This window comes from Theropithecus gelada, chromosome 20 (genome assembly GCF_003255815.1).
Source record: "Theropithecus gelada isolate Dixy chromosome 20, Tgel_1.0, whole genome shotgun sequence".
Lineage (NCBI taxonomy): Eukaryota > Metazoa > Chordata > Mammalia > Primates > Cercopithecidae > Theropithecus > Theropithecus gelada.
Window position 1 is genome coordinate 42,102,956 of NC_037688.1, and position 16,426 is coordinate 42,119,381.

The 16,426-nt window shown below is 48.4% G+C and overlaps 1 protein-coding gene across 1 annotated transcript in view; it reads right to left on the bottom strand.

The window, feature by feature from the left end:
• Positions 1–844: 844 nt before the first annotated feature.
• TLDC1 (TBC/LysM-associated domain containing 1) overlaps positions 845–16,426 on the bottom strand; it is a 28,296-nt gene continuing 12,714 nt past the window's right edge. The window contains exons 4-8 of the mRNA XM_025371478.1: positions 10,221–10,365; positions 7,262–7,690; positions 3,339–3,457; positions 1,738–1,917; positions 845–1,231 (exon numbers count right to left, since the gene is read on the bottom strand). Coding sequence (XP_025227263.1) covers positions 1,118–1,231; positions 1,738–1,917; positions 3,339–3,457; positions 7,262–7,690; positions 10,221–10,365 — 987 coding nt within the window. The 3' untranslated portion in view covers positions 845–1,117. The remainder of the gene's footprint in view (positions 1,232–1,737; positions 1,918–3,338; positions 3,458–7,261; positions 7,691–10,220; positions 10,366–16,426) is intronic.

Sequence of the window (16,426 nt, forward strand, 5' to 3'; positions counted from 1 at the left end):
GGCACCGCTCCCCAGAGGTCTAGGACCCAGGCCAGCACCGAGGCCTAGACAGCTGTGACTCAGGCGCTGGTTTCCAGAGGTCTACGACCGAGACCAACACCGAGGCCTAGACAGCTGTGACTCAGGCACCGGTCCCCGGAGGTCTAGGACCCAGGCCAGCACTGAGGCCTAGACAGCTGTGACTCAGGCACCAGTCCCCGGAGGTCTAGGACCCAGGCCAGCACCGAGGCCTAGACAGCTGTGACTCAGGCGCTGGTTCCCAGAGGTCTAGAACCCAGGCCAGTCACTCACCACTGATTTATGGAATGGACCATGTATCTATTTATCAACCAAGCTCCCAAACTTAGGGCGCCCAGTGTCCCTACCTTGAAGTTAGCAAGAGAACCACAACTTTGCTTCTCTGTAGACAGATCTCCCAACTTTCCCATCTATTCATGACACACATTCATTTAAAAACAGCTGAGAGCTGGGTGTGGAACCTTAATTACAAACACCTTCTGAGGACTCACGCCACCACAAGACCATGTTACCTCAGTCTCCTGCCTCCATTTCCCCATTTTATACAGTTCATGCTTTTAAATACGAACTCCCATGCCACTGAAAGCTGTTCCCAGAAAGCGTCGAGATTCATCCAGATGCCTCTTTCCCTTACCCGTCAGAACAGACCATCAGGTCCCACCTTCTAACAGGATGGCCTGAGTGAGGCCTCAGCGGGAAGAAGCCCCTCCTCAATAGAGAAGTTGCACCCCCAACAAACGCTAATGCCAGCGGAATTCCCTAATGCCAGCGGGGGTCTGAAATGTCTCAGCTGCTTAGGATTTCATTGGTAAAAAAGAACAAAGTGTAAGATTGAGTTACTAATTTGACACTTAAGATTTCTCGGAGAGATCCTGAGAGTGACCCTGTAGGGCAAAAAATAAAACTTAAAAAACGTCTATTTCTGGGAGATCCACCCATCAGTCAGGACATGGCTTCAGAGGGCGTCTTGTTGGCACATCTGGGACTACCTGGCTGTGACCCGTGTGGCACTCTATTACAGTTAAACCATGGGGGAGGGAAGAGGGGCTGCAGGCGGTGCCCTCTACCCAGAGGAATCCAGGAAGGCTCAGGCGGCTCCTCATTCATCGTCTGGGATTTCCCGGAGCCCTTCGCTGTGGCGCGACCGCCCACTGATCTCCAGCAGGGCCTGGGCTTCAGGGTCCGCGTCCAGGATGCTCTTGTTGCCCTTGGCCTTGAGAATAGAAGAGAAGAAAGGGTGGGTATGTTCCATGATGGCCCAACAACAGGCAGCGGCTTCCTGCTAGTTTTCCAGCCTTCTCGGGTGGAATCGACTCTGGTTCCCCCTAAGGCCCCTCCCACTCTGGGATTCAATGGCTGTGTGGGTAGTTAGTATTACAGGAGGTTCAGGGGTCAATAGCAAATCAGGTGCAGAACCAGGGAAGAAGGAACCCCAGACCTTCCTCTTGTAGGTGGGCAGAGAGAATGAAGGGCCACCTGGGCTCGTACTTGAGGACCACCCCCCCGCTTCCCAGGGCTGCTCTACTAAACCGCCCACAAATCCCAGACAAGACTTCCAGCCATGCATCTCCTGGCATCCAAACCAGCGTCAGCTGCCAGGATCAAATTTGTGAGAATCTATCTGCAGACAGAAGAGTAAAGGGGGTAATGGTAAGAAAATGGAGAAAGGCCCCCAGGCTCAAGAGGCCATCCTGGGAGGCAGAGGATGGCTCCACTCACCAACTGCTCCTCTGAAGGGTCTCCAACCGCCCACACCTCCATCTTATCAAACTGGAAGTTCTCCTGGGCTGACAGCTGCGGGCTGTTGTACGTGGTGCACGTGGGCTTAGCTCTGCTGTGTCCTTTCCCAAAATCAACATCCACCCAAAGCCCAAAGTAATTGTGCTGCCCCCCCATCCCCTGCAAAGGAAGCCAGGACAGAGAACAGCATCAGCAACTGCTCAGGACCTGCGGACATCAAATACCCCGAGCCAGCCTCTCACCTTAAGTACCAGCCTGAGACAGGGCGGGTGAGTGTGAATGTCATCATCTATGTTTTCCTTAACTGCGAAATATATCAAATGCTGCCATTTAAGCATCCCAGTTAAGATAAGGGGAGAAGGGAACACAGAAGCTGATACTGCAAACCCCCCATGTCGGGGCACCAGTGCCCCCGCTTCCGGGCAGCGATCCTTACCCTGAGACAGACTGGGAAACTCAGCTCTGAGTGTGTGGCTTACAGGATGCAGAGGCAGACCCGGAGGCAGAGGCGGACGCGAAGCCCTGTGCCTTCCACCCCCAGTCACATGGCTGGGCTCTGAGCTGTTCAACCTCGCCCTGCCGAGAACCTCCTCTGGTCCCTGGTAGGCCTGGAACACCTGGCACGCCCTAGTTCTGACCTTGGGCAATAAGAGACCCGATCACACTGTCTAGAGTTGACACTCGGAGCCGCTCTGTCCCTCAGGGCCAATGACGAGCGATGACCGGGGCCTGCCAGGTGCTCCCTGTGAGGCTGGCACCCTCTCTCCTGCCGCCACCAGATCGCCCTTTCCAGAAGATGCCAGGTGTTCTACGTGGCCCAGCCACACCCCTCCATCTCTCCAGGGCATCAGTGTGGTAAGCCTGGGAAGGACACTGGCCCCTCTAGCGGACCAGCCTTCTCTGCCCTCAGCTCTGCAGACACAGGACTGGATTTTCCCAGTAAGAGCTTTCTGTCAAGTAGCAGAGGAAAGAAATCGGCAGGGGAGCTGGCAGGAGTAAGTTGAGCTTCGGCGTGGATGCTGCCCCAGCTCCTGCCCTCGGGCCTGCCTGGACCCATGCCCACCTGCTCCCTGTTTCTGGCCTAGGCCTCCCCTACTTCCCTGTGCTTCCTGTGCCACGTCACCAAGCTGAAGCGAGGGCTGGACAGGAGCCATGGTCACCCCAACTGGGGCCCCACATGCTGTCTCATGAGCTGCCGGCCATCCATTCCCCTCAGTCCAGCACTCCCAAGTATGAGGCAGGCCAGTGACGTGCAGGGACGGGTCTGGCGCTAACACTACCCCTGGCCTCAAAGGCCACAAACCAATCACCTGAGGGCCAGAAAAAGGGGCCAAGTGCGCCATCTGCACACAAACCACGGAGAAGCCCCAGCAGAGGCCACATCCTTCTCTAAGGGAAATCCTGGCCCAGCTGTCACTACCCCCAGCACCGGCCCTGGAGGCAGAAGGAACTGGACATGGCGTGTGTGAGGAGATGAATGCCACGCGCCCTGCCCTGATCTGTGGAGCTGAGCCTCGGGGTTGATGCCTTCGCGGGGGGACATCACCAAGGCGAGACCCCCACGCTCCGCCCAGGCTCACCAGTCCATTCGGGATCGTCTGCTGTCCGTGGTTCAGGTACATGTAGTGGTCATTGTAGCCTGTGTGTGTGTACACGGCCATGCTGGGACAGATGGAGAACAGGAAGCATCTGTCATCCCCTGAAAGTGGCCAGAGAACAAAACAAACAGGGTCAGTGTCTGAGCCGGTCCCAGAGGGCCAGAAATGCCAGTAAGCTGTGGCTCAGGAAGCAGCACGGCCAAGACCCCTCACCCATAACCAGGTGTCGGCAGACCGGGGGCTGGGACAAGCTGCTGGGGACCCAGGTGGATGAGCTGGGGGTGCAGGGATTAGAGGGACACCTGATAAGGAATGGGACATCTTTTAGCTCTGGCCGGGGCAGCAGAGACCACAACTCTGCCCACTGTCTGCAGTCGGTCCAGGCTGGCCAAGCACATCCAAGCCAGAAAGAACAGGCTTCCTTTAGCTTATGAGCAAGGAGCGGGCGGTCAGTCCGCAGAGACCAAGGCCTCCAGCACAGCCTACCCGAGCAGGCAAGTGACGCTGCATGGTGCTGAGCCTGGCCTGAAAGAACATACCATGCAGAGAGAGAAAACCTGCGGGTGCAGAGCTGCCCCCCGGGGCACAGCCTGGGAAAGGTGGTCGTCCACCCTCGCCCACAGGCATGGGGTGGGCACACAGGCCATGAGAAGAAAGGTACCAGTCAAAACTCTGGAAACTACGGGTCCCCAGTCTCAGAGACTCCTTCCCTCCATAAGCACCTCAGCACTGGGGAGAGGGCCGTAGGCCAGGCCTCATCCTCAGAGCTCCCAGCGAGGGGCGCTTCCCACCATGTTCTGAGGACTTGGCCGAAAGGGCTGCCCGCCTGGACACCAGCATACACAAGTGTCACAACAAGCCGGAAGGCTGCTCATAGGAATTTGGGGTTGGGCTAGTCATCAGGGGGGAAAGAAGTCACAGGAAGAAAATTGGGGGCACCATGGTAGAATGTAGATAAGAAGGAGGCACCAAGACCAGGAGGCTGGAAGAGGATGATGGCCCTGAGCAAGCAAACAGGGCCCAGTCTGTAGTGTGGGCTGACACCACCCAAGGCCTCCAATCTAGAAAGATCCCCGGGGGGCCTCTGTCACCCTGGAGGCTTCTGGGAGGCAGCTTCCAAGGTCAAGAGGGAGGCCCTGAAACAGAGTCCCCCCATGGAGAAGGGATCCCATGAGGACAAGGTGTGGGACAGGTAGGCAACAGTGGGGCTTGAGAGCGTCGGGCGGAGGAAGGAAGGTAGCTAGGCTAGAAAGTTCCACCGGAACCAGCTAAGAGAAGGACTTTACTCTGGGCTACAGACTGAGGCTTGCTTCACTGGGGTTTCAGCAGCCTCAGAGGCTTGAGGGCAGGTTTAGACGCCGCCATGAATAGCTCAGTCACACCCGACTGTATTGGCCCCACCCGACCCTCCCGCGCTGGACTTCAGGTACACGGCCGTTTGCTTTGCAATCCTGAGCCTGTCGTACTGCGGAGCAAGGTGGCGGGGCCACAGAGCTCAGGCTTTGGCTGCGTGGGCCCAGATGCCAGTCCACCCCCAAGGGCCGTTCTCCATGGGGAAGGCCAGGTGGGGGAAGCATCACTTCCCAGGATACAGGGCAAGGACCTGAGGAGTTATGATTACCGGAAAAAAAAAGTCATGCCAACAGCAAGGGCTCCTTATCTCATTCTCATAAAACAATACTCAAGCATGCCGCCACCACCTGGCGCCCGGCCGCTGAGGAGCTGCCTGCCCACGCAGCATGGTTTCATGTACTTCTGAGGAACTGAGGCTCAGAAAATTAATCAGTCACCCTGCCCAGGGACAGAGCTGGGACTCAAAATCCTGTGTTCAATCCAAAGCCTTGGGTCTTTTCAACTACTGCACAGAAAACACAAGCAAAAGAGGCTCTAAGTATAATCAATTCTTCTTTCCTCAAATAAAACTAAGAAAACAGTCCTTTAAAAAGGTTGACGAAGCCACATCGCCCCACAGTGAAAGATCCTCCATACTCAAAGAAGGGGCCACCTTCCTCAGCATTTGCCTTCATTGTTTGCCCCACAGCTATTAAATCCCTTAAAGTCTCAGATATTAGAGGTCATTATCTCCAGGACAAGCGGACAGCACGCTCTCTGAACTTGACCCAAAGTCCATGGATTTGTACCATACATGGGGCGAGGCTGCCCTCTGCTGTTATTTCCTGAGTACGGACACGTACTGCAACAGAATGAACTCGGGTTTGAAAACGTGGCCACTGCATTTTTCGCGCATGCTTCAGGAAGATTAAGTCTGCTTGTTAATAAAACATGAAGAGCCGGCAGAGTCCATCTGAAATGAACATTAAGGGCTCTGGAGGTAGCAGCAGCTTTAACCTGATCATGATGCTCAGGGTCTTTTCACATCCTCAAGCCGAGCCTTCAGCTGTGTAGTGAGAGGCAGAGCAATGTGTCATTTCCCCGGAGCCTGAGGCTGGGCTGGTGCCCCATGCCTGTGACACGGAGGCAGGGAAAGGTAGGTGTGCAGAGGACAGTGGCCATGGCAAGGCTGAGGCTGCTGTCTCTAGAAAGGCCCACCAGCAGGGCTGGCACCTGGAAACTTTGATTTGGGGAGAATTCCTACCATTCCCAGAACTAAGAAGATCTAGAACATCCTGAAACCTAGATATAAATCAAACCCTAGAAACAATGCGATCTAGGAGATAGAGGTGCCCAACCCTCAACCTGGGACCCCTGCTACCTGTCCCAGCCAGATGCCACCTAGCCTCTGCTGAAAGTTCTCCTGCAGGGGCAACTCCACCCGGACACAGTTCCCGGCCTCCAGACCCTCTGCCTGGTGGAGAGATGACCATTCCAGAGGTGCGGGGTGAGATACAGGATGTACGGGGGAGTGACGAAGGCAAACCCTGGGATGGTGGCCCACTCTCGAGTACAGAGGACAGCCCACTGATGGGCGATGCGTCTGTCAACGTTTCAAAAACCTATTTATTTATTTATTTATTTATTTAGAGATGGAGTCTCACCCTGTCGCCCAGGCTGGAGTGCAGTGGTGTGATCTCGGCTCACTGCAACTCTGCCTCCCAAGTTCAAGCGATTCTCAAGCCTCAGCCTCCCATGTAGCTGGGATTACAGGCGTGCACCACCATGCCAATTTTTGTACTTTTAGTAGAGACGTGGTTTCACCACGTTGGCCGGGCTGGTCTCGAATGCCTAACCTCAAGTGGCCCACCTGCCTCGGACTCCCAAAGTGCTGTGATTACAGGCTTGAGCCACTGCGCCTGGCCTTATTATTTTATTTTTTTAAAGAGAGAGACGAGGTCTCACTATGTTGCCCATGCTGGTCTCAAACTCCTGGGCTCAAGTGATCCTCCCACCTCAGCCTCCCAAAATGCTGGGATTCCAGGTGTGAGCCACTGCGCCTGGCCTGTGTTTTAAATAATTTTAAAGGACCGTTTTCATCAGAATATTCTTCCTTAAGGGAAAGAGGAGAATTTACTTAGAGCCTTTCATCCAGTACATTCAAGGTCATGCAGAAAGCTTCCAAATTCCAACAAGCAAACACACATGGTGGTGGGGGCAGGGGCAGGAAGGCCCAGGGAAGGAAAACATCCGATCTGAACCAATCAGCATCTCCTGGTCCCCTCCGAGGGATCTGTGGCTTGACTTCTCCCATGCCCTGTAGAGCCAGCACCATGTAATAACCGGGCCTGTGTCCTCACCTGAAAACTGGGGGTCACACAGTCTGTCCTGAAGAACTGTGATGTGATAAACACCACTGAGTAGCATCACATTTTCCTATCGCCCCAACTGCGTCTAGAGAAACACTTGGAGAAGATGGGAGAGCCGAATTTAGCACTCCCACCCTCTCCCTTTCTCCAGAGCTCTTTGCCTGGGCTGTGCCACTCCTCAAGGTTCAGGTTACCAAGTCTTACCTTGAAACTGAGGCTTCACCTCCCAGGAGCAAGAGGCAAACCCACCAAACACATGCTTGTCATGGTCCTCAAGGACAGCCACACAGGGCCCCCGGTGAGTGATGTGGCCGCAGAGCTGGGAGAAGCTGTGTCCGTGGAGCTCAGATGAAAAGAGCAGGCGCCAGCAGTGCCGCTGCTCCCGAGGCAGGTGGGCGTTGATGTACATGACAGAGAGAATGTCCAGGATGCTCTCAAAACCCCTGCCCTGGTCCACTTGACGCTCGGGGACCAGGGTAGTCAGATCCAGGGATGAGCACAGGACGAGAAAGCCCTTGTGAATGACCACACTCAGGAATATGGCCACGTGGGGGACCCTGAACACCCAGTCCTCGATCATGGCTCGGTCACAGTCACAGTCCAGCCACTGGGGCCCCAGAAACCTCTTGCCATCTAGGGGAAGGGGACAGTGAGCATTAGCGGGGCTGTTATGTCACCGTATAGCTACTATCTAAACCCACACTGAGTACGGGAGCCATGAGCCACGTAGCAATTACGGAGCACACAAAACAGGGCTCGTGTGAACTGACAGGTGCCGGAAGTGTAAAAGGCACACCTGATTTCAAATACTTGGTATGAAAAAAATGTAAATTATCTCAATTTTTAAATATTCATTACATTTCAAAATTGTATTTAGGACATAATTATTAGAATCAGTTTCCCCTGTTTCTCTTTACCCTTTTAACATGGTCCCTAGAAAAGTGAAAATTTCACATGGGGCTTGCTTTGTCTGTTGGCCAACACTGATCTCAACAATCCGACTTCAACATTTTTCTCTCCTCTCCAAGCAGCATTTCAGAGCCCGTCGAGATGGCGGTGCCCTGGCAATGGGGTTGGAATAGATGCCTGAGCTACACCTGGAGCCGCTCATCAGAGGGTGTCTGTCCTGCCAAGGTCACTGGAAGGGCATTGTTGCCAGCCAGTCAAGGGGCTGGTAGGGCACTTCCTGGGACTCCTGTAGTTTATCTGGGAAGAGCGGGTTTCATTCACCACTAATCAGGCTTAATCATACAGCACTTGGAGTCCTATTTTCCATCCCTCACCCACTAAGAGTGGAGGTGACAGGATAAGAGCATGGGAGCACACACCTGGGACTCCAAAGCTGGTTTCAAACTCAAGCACAGGAACAGCATGACCATGCCAAGATCTGCACCTCTGTGCCTCAGTTTCCTCAGGTGGAAAATGGAGGTAAGGCCAGAACCTGCCCTGCTTGGTTATTACAAGGACCAGAGGAGCTTTTACATTTTAAGCTCTTGCTGACACAAAGGCTCCATTCACAGCGATTATAATTTCCAGCCTAGTGAAAATTTGAATCTAAGCTGAAATAACATTTTGTCTCAGGCCCATTTTATTAAGCAGAAAATGTAAAACTACTTCCCAACTTCTGATATTTCGAAATTCCTATCGTTTCCATTTATTTTTCACACAGTTTCATTTCTCATTACTTATATATTACTTGAAACCTTAAGGATAATTTTAATCGTCTGAATTAACTTTCTCTACTTCAATGACAAACGTTAATTTTTATTTTCATGATTCTTTTAAAATATACTAATTCTAGAGGGGTGCAGTGGTTCACGCCTGTAATTCCAGCACTTTGGGAGGCTGAGGTGGGTGGATCACCTAAGGTCAGGAGTTCGAGACCCGCCTGACCAACATGGTGAAACCCCCGTCTCTACTAAAATACAAAAAAAAAAAAAAATTAGTCAGGCGTAGTGGCGGGCGCCTGTAATCTCAGCTACTCGAGACGCTGAGGCAGGAGAATCGCTTGAAACCAGGAAGCGGAGGTTGTAGTGAGCCAAGATTGCTCCACTGGACTCCAGCCTGGGCAACAAGAGTGAGACTCCGTCTCAAAAAACAAAACTACTAATTGTAGACAGATGAACAGTTTATCCATAAGACAAATTACTGATACTTTTAAAATTCTTTCCAAGTTCCAAATACCTCATCTGAATTAATTTCTGAAATATAACCTATTTTCTAGCTGTACTTTAAAATCTCGCTTTAAAACAAAAGAGCAACATATTTATGAAGCAAGTCTGCCTTGCAATGTGATTTGCCACAAGATTTTTTTTTAATCCCAAGTAAATTTAAATATATACTCCTTCTAACCCAACAGCAGAATACACATTCTTCTCACGTGTGCTTTAACCACTACCCTGAAGTGATCATATAATAGGCCATAAATGATGTATCAACGAATTTTAAAGGATTGAAATCATACAAAGTATGTTCTCTAAACATAATGAAATGAAATTAAAACTCAATAGTAGAAGGCAATTTGAGGCATTCATAGGCACGGAGAAATGAAATAACATACCTTTACATAGTCAATAGGCCAAAGGAAAAATTCCTAAGCGACATTAGAAAATATTGAGATCAATGAAAATAAAAACATAACCTTTCAAAACTGATGGCATGCAGCTAAGGCGCTGCTGAAAGGGAAATTTGCAACTGTAAATGCTGATATGAAAAAGAAGATCTCAAATCAATAACCTAATATTCTACCTTAAGAAACTAGAAAGAGAAGACCAAACAAATTTAAAGCAAACAAAAGGAAGAAAATAAAAGCTTGGGGAAAATAAAGCAGAAACTAGAAAGACAACAGAAAATTAATGAAACTAAAATCTGGTTCTTCAAAAAGAACCAACAAAAATGTGAAAAACCTTTAGCTAGACTGACTAAGGACAAACGGACAAGACACAAATGCTTCATATCAGTAATGGAAGTGGGGACATCACTGTTGCTTTTGGGAAAATAAGGAGGATTATTTAAAAATATGCCAACAAACTAGAAACCCAGGGGAAGGTTCAAGGGCTCACGCTTTCTGGCTTCAAAGCTTTACTACACAGCTACAGTCACGGAGACAGCAGGTACCGCTTTACAGCAAAAGACCTAAATCACCGAGTCCACGCACACTTGCCTTGCAGCTTCATCTCAGAGAGCAGCTGAGCAGCCAGCACCTGCACCCGGGGGGCGGGCCCTGGGGCTTCCTTCCCAGTCCAGCCTCTCAGCTCCTGTCGGTGGCTTAGCACGTGCACCACAGAACCAACCAGATCCTCTGTAAACTTTAAGATCACAATTTTACCATTAAAAACAGTTCCACCGTAACCTGAGACCTCCGTCACGTCCACATGGAGAATGGCAATTTTCTTTAATGCCAACTATGATGGGCCATAATGTTTGGAAAGGTCATGTAATGTATGTAGTTACTCATTTTTCTAATGATACACTTGGCCGGCCTAGAAGTTTTCCCAAAGCCTTCGTCCAGGACTTCTGACCTCAGCCCAACAGTATTGGGGTTTAGGGCTCCCCGAGGATGGACAGCTCCACAATGCCGACTGTCTTCATTGCTCAAACCAACAGGATGATTTGCTGAGGCCCAGGAGCTCCCCGCTCCAGAAAATCCCTGATCTCCCCAAATTTGGTTGAGATCTAAGGTTTATTGTGCTGAGTTTTACTTGCTTCCAAAAAGGAAGGCAAGTCTTCCTGTTTCCGCAGCGACAGAGGGCAGGCAACTACCTTCTGGAGTTGCTGCTTGCTTCCAACAGAGAAGGCGAGTTTGAGGTTTTCCTGCTTCTAAGATGGCAGAGGGCAGTCTGCAGCCTGGGCCCCATCCCTAGGAAAGTAGCTGAATTGGGGTTTTGTCTTAAACATTCACCTGACGACTAAAACTTAAGATTAACAACCAACTGGTCTTCATTTCTCCTTACCATGAGCGCACTCAGTAATTGTAGAAAGCGTGTGAGCGCGTGTTTGTTTTGCTGAATTGTTTTTATTTATGGTTTCTGTTTTGTTGTTTCAGTCTGTTTCCCATTTGGTTTGATCAACTCTACCTGACTTGGTCAAATCCAAATTATGGGGAAACAAGGTCTCTGAACTGGCTAAATTCCCACAGCTGGGGAAAAAAAGAAGAAAACAAGGCCACCAAAAGGAAAAAAAGATTTTGACTGCCTGAGGGGCTTTATTTCCATAACCTTTGCCAGCCAGGCCCAAACTGAAAGACCCAGGGCAGCCGCCCCGCACTCTCGCTCAGCAGCTAAGTTTCTGTCTTTTTTTTTTTTTTTTTTTTTTTTAACCTCAACAGCCTGACTTTGGTTCCTACATCAAATCCTTTCTGGTTTGATATTTGTGTTACTTTTGAAATAGCAGTCATTTTTGTCCCAGGTAAAACATGGTAGTAAGAGATTTAAAGTGATTTTTAAAAAGAGCTCAATGGTTAAAGTCAGCTTAATTAAAAGCTAATATCCAAGATATATGTGTGTGTATGTGTTTATGTGTGTGTGTGTTTATATTTAAAGGGACAAAATGCTTTTTTGTCTCTCCTAGGGTCTTGTTTTTTGAGAAAAAAAAGATTTCTTTCCCTCAGTCGACTGAATTGTCTTCTCCATTTGCTTCCGCACATGTCTGCTTCCTCTTGCCACCCCTTGCTGTATGAAGGACTTAAAATAATGTCTAACAGTCTGGGATTCCTTAAAGAAAACAGAGAAGGTGCCACACTCGTTTCTGAGAGAAATGTGAGTTTCTTTATTGAACCCCAAAGGTATAAACAGACCAGTTCCTCTCAGCTCTTAAGCTCCTTGCTTTTCTACTGTTACCTGATTTTCTTTTGTCTAAAAAAGTTATTACTACACAGCTACTCTTTAATGAAACCAAAAGTTGGTTCATTGAAAAGATCAACAAAAATCTGAAGAACCTTTAGCTAGACTAACAGAAAAAAGGGAAACAGCTCAAATTACTCAAATCGAAATGGAAGTGGGGGCTGGGCGTGGTGGCGCATGCCTGTCATCCCTCCACTTTGGGAGGCCGAGGCGAGTGGATCACTTCAGGTCAGGAGTTCGAGACCAGCCTGGCCAACGTGGTAAAACCCTGTCTCTACTAAAAATATAAAAATTAACTTGGGGAGGCCAAGGAGGGTGGATCACTTCAGGTCAGGAGGTCGTGACCAGCCTGGCCAACATAATGAGACCCCATATCTACTAAAAATGCAAAAAGTAGCCAGGCATGGTGGCACACACCTGTAATCCCACCTACGTGGGATGCTGAGGCAGGAGAATCACTTGAGCCTGGGAGGTGGAAGTTGCAGTGAGCTGAGATCGTGCCACTGCATTCCAGCCTGGGCAACAGAGCGAGACCCTGTCTTAAAAAATATAAAATAGGGCAGGGCACGGTGGCTCACACCTGGTATCCCAGCACTTTGGGAGGCCGAGGTGGGTGGATCGCCTGAGGTTGGGAGTTCAAGACCAGCCTGACCAACATGCAGAAGCCCCATTTCTACTAAAAACACAAAATTAGCTGGATGTGGTGGCACATGCCTGTGATCCCAGCTACTTGGGAGGCTGAGGCAGGAGAATCACTTGAACCCAGAAGGCAGAGGTTGCCGTGAGCCAAGATCACACCACTGCACTCCAGCCTGGACAACAAGAGTGAAACTCCATCTCAAAATAAATAAAATAAAATAAAAATAAGTAATCAAATAAAATATATACAAAAATTAGCCAGGTGTGGTGGTGGGAGCCTGTAATCCCAGCTGCTCAGGAGACTGAGGCAGGAGGAATCTCTTGAACCTAGGAGGCAGAAGTTGCAGTGAGCCAAGATTGTGCCACTGCACTCCAGTCTGGGTGACAGAGCAAGACTGTGTCTCAAAACACACACAAACACACAGAAAGAAAAAAAGAAAAAGAAAAGAAATAAAAGTGGGGGCCGGGCACAGTGGCTCACGCCAGTAATCCTAGCACTTTGGGAGGCCAAGGCAGGCGAACTGCCTGAGCTCAGGAGTTTGAAACCAGCCTGGCCAACATGGTGAAACCCCATCTCTACTAAAAACACAAAAATAGCTGTGCATGGTGGCACACGCCTGTGGTCGCAGCTACGTGGGAGGCTGAGGAAGGAGAATCTCTTGAACCTAGGAGGCAACAATTACAGTGAGTTCAAATCACACCACTGCACTCCAGCCTGGGCAACAGAGCAAGACCCCGTCACCCAGACAACAACAAAAAAAGATGATTTCTGGAAAAAAAACTTTTTGTGATCAAATTGGCTGTAATTAAAAGGAAATTATTTATAAGTCTTTCTAGAAATTAGGCTTAGATATTAAAAATACACTATCACACTAAATAATTTGTTAAAACAAGATTCTTTTAAGATACTGATTAATAAAATCACAAGACGTTTTAATTTTTTTAACCCAAAAGTTGAACTTTTACCGCATCTTGCCGTTTTCTCTTTGAGAAGACCTGAGATAATAACTCCCTCCTTCAACTTTTTCGTCAGCTCCTGAACTTTTTTCCCCTCAAGTTCTAACTGCTGTTGTGGCCTGATGCCAAAAATGTTTTCCTCTTAAAAATCCAAAAGAAATGTTTTCTTCTAATGTAACATTTTGTGCTCCTGACTTTTTAAAATATGTCTAAATTGTTCTATGAAACTGAAAACCTTTATGACCCAGGACACACTCTTCCTATGTCTGATTAATTCAAGTACCATTTTCATTCGTTTTGCAGGTTACCTAGACTGCCTCCCTATAGGGCAAAGCAATCACACCACAGCAGGCTTTTGTTTTTGTTTTGTGCCTTTAGGTAACTGGTCTAACACACATTTTTTGTTTGTTTGTTTTTGAGATGGAGTCTCACTCTGTCGCCCAGGCTGGAGTACAGTGGTGCTACCTCAGCTCACTGCAACCTCCGCCTCCCAGGTTCAAACGATTCTCCTGCCTCAGCCTCCTGAGTAGCTGGGACTACAGGCATGTGCCACCACACCCAGCTAATTCTTATAATTTTTAGTAGAGACGGAGTTTCACCATATTGGCCAGGCTGGTCTCAAATTCCTGACCTTGTGATCCGCCCACCTTGGCCTCCCAAAGTGCTGGGATTATAGGCACGAGCCACCACCCCTGGCCAGATTTTATGAGTGTGTATGTGTGTGTATGTGTGTGTATGTGTGTGTCTGTGTGTGTGTGTGTGTATGTGTGTTTTTGAGACGAGTCTTGCTCTGTCGCCCGGGCTGGAGTGCGGTGGCGCGATCTCCGCCCACTGCAAGCTCCGCCTCCGGGTTCCCGCCATTCTCCTGCCTCAGTCTCCCGAGTAGCTGGGACTACAGGCGCCCGCCACCACGCCTGGCTAGTTTTTTTTTTTTTTGTATTTTTAGTAGAGACGGGGTTTCACCGTGTTAGCCAGGCTGGTCTTGATCTCCTGACCTCGTGATCTGCCCGCCTCGGCCTCCCAAAGTGCTGGGATTACAGGCGTGAGCCACTGCGCCCGGCCCAGATTTTACGTTTTATTGAAATATTTCCCATCCCATTATTAAGTTATTTGCTTAGAAAACAGATTTAAATGGCTGGGCACAGTGGCTCATGCCTGTAATCCCAGCACTTTGGGAGGCCGAGGCAGGGGGGGTTCACGAGGTCAGGAGATCGAGACCATCCTGGCTAACATGGTGAAACCTCATCTCTACTAAAAGTACAAAAAATTAGCCGGGTGTGGTGGCGGGCACCTGTAGTCCCAGTCACTCGGGAGAATGAGGCGGGAGAATGAGGCAGGAGAATGGCGTGAACCGGGCAGGCGGAGCTTGCAGAGAGCCAAGATCGCACCACCGCACTCCAGCCTGGGCGACGGAGCGAGACTCTGTCTCAGAAAAAAAAGAAAATTGATTTAAATTTTTTAAATTAAGGTTAGCATATCCATGTAACATTTTGTATTGCTTTTAAAGTCCTTCTGCTGTTAAGTCACAGGGCTGTGATTCCTAGGGCTAAAAGAAACTTGAATCCTGCTAAATCTTCAACAGCGAAAATAATTAAAGCCTCATCTTCACATCCAGGAAAAGATGACAATCAAACTGTGTTCACAAGACACAGGGCCAGAAATTAAAAATATTTAACCTCTGTACGCCCAGGAACTATTGTGGAAGAGGTGGATGTGTGAGATTGTAAGGGCTGATTTTGAGAGAGAAAATTAGTTCAGAGGTTCTCTGTAAATTAAACATTAATATCAAACAGACACTGATCCGACACCAGCATCTGGGTCCTTGTGTCAGATTAACAAGGTTTTCTTGGAGCATAATCCACTTTTTAATTTAAAGAATTATAAAAGGTTATAAAAGGGTTTATACAAATTGTATCTTATGGTCAAAATGATTAAAATTTAATAGATTTGTTTATAAGACTTGACAGAGATTTAAGTGGCCTCGTACTGTCTTTATTAGGGCTTATTGTTTGGGAAATCTCCTCTCTCAAAAAAAAAAGGTTTTTAGCCTTTTTTTTCAAAACCTTTGAGTTAGCACTTTGACTAAATGACTTATTTTACAATGACCTGTGATCTTATTTTGTGATATCAAATGTTTTATTTTATTTATTTTTTGGAGACAGAGTCTCACTCTGTCACCCAGGCTGTAGTACAGTGGCACAATCTTGGCTCATTGCAACCTCCACCTCTTGAGTTCAAGCAATTCTCCTGCCTCAGCCTCCTGAGTAGCTGGGACTACAGATGCGTGCCACCATGCCCAGCTAATTTTTGTATTTTTAGTAGAGACGGGGTTTCACCATGTTAGCCAGGCTGGTCTTGAACTCTTGACCTCAGATAATCCACCTGCCTCGGCCTCCAAAAGTGCTGGGATTACAGGCATGAGTCACTGCGCCCGGCCTATATCAAGTGTTTTAAACTTCTGATATTTGACAAACTTTCCAGAATCAAATTCAAAATTCAGTCCTTTTGACCTCGATTATTGTTTTGATGTTAGATCCCTTGAGCTCCAAGGGAGACATATTGGGCTTACTTGGTATAATACAATCTTACAGGAAGCACTGTCAAATATGAAATGGTGTTTAATCATCTTTAGACCATATTTATGTAAGTGTGTTATTAGTATATGTTCCAAAATTGTATGAGATTCCTGTGATTCTGATGTGTCTTAGTATATGTTATCAATAGTAACTGCTATTATGTAAAGTTGTTGTGTGCCACAGAAGTACCCAAATTTCCTTGTCAATTGTGTCTTTAACCATGGCTGTCCTAAGACTTTTGACATCCACAATTGTTGTTTTACTTTGATCCTTTTATAGGGAAGTTTATAATCAGCTATAGAACTCTGAAGAGTACTCTTTTTTTTTTTTTTTTTTTTTTTTTTTTTTTTTTTTTT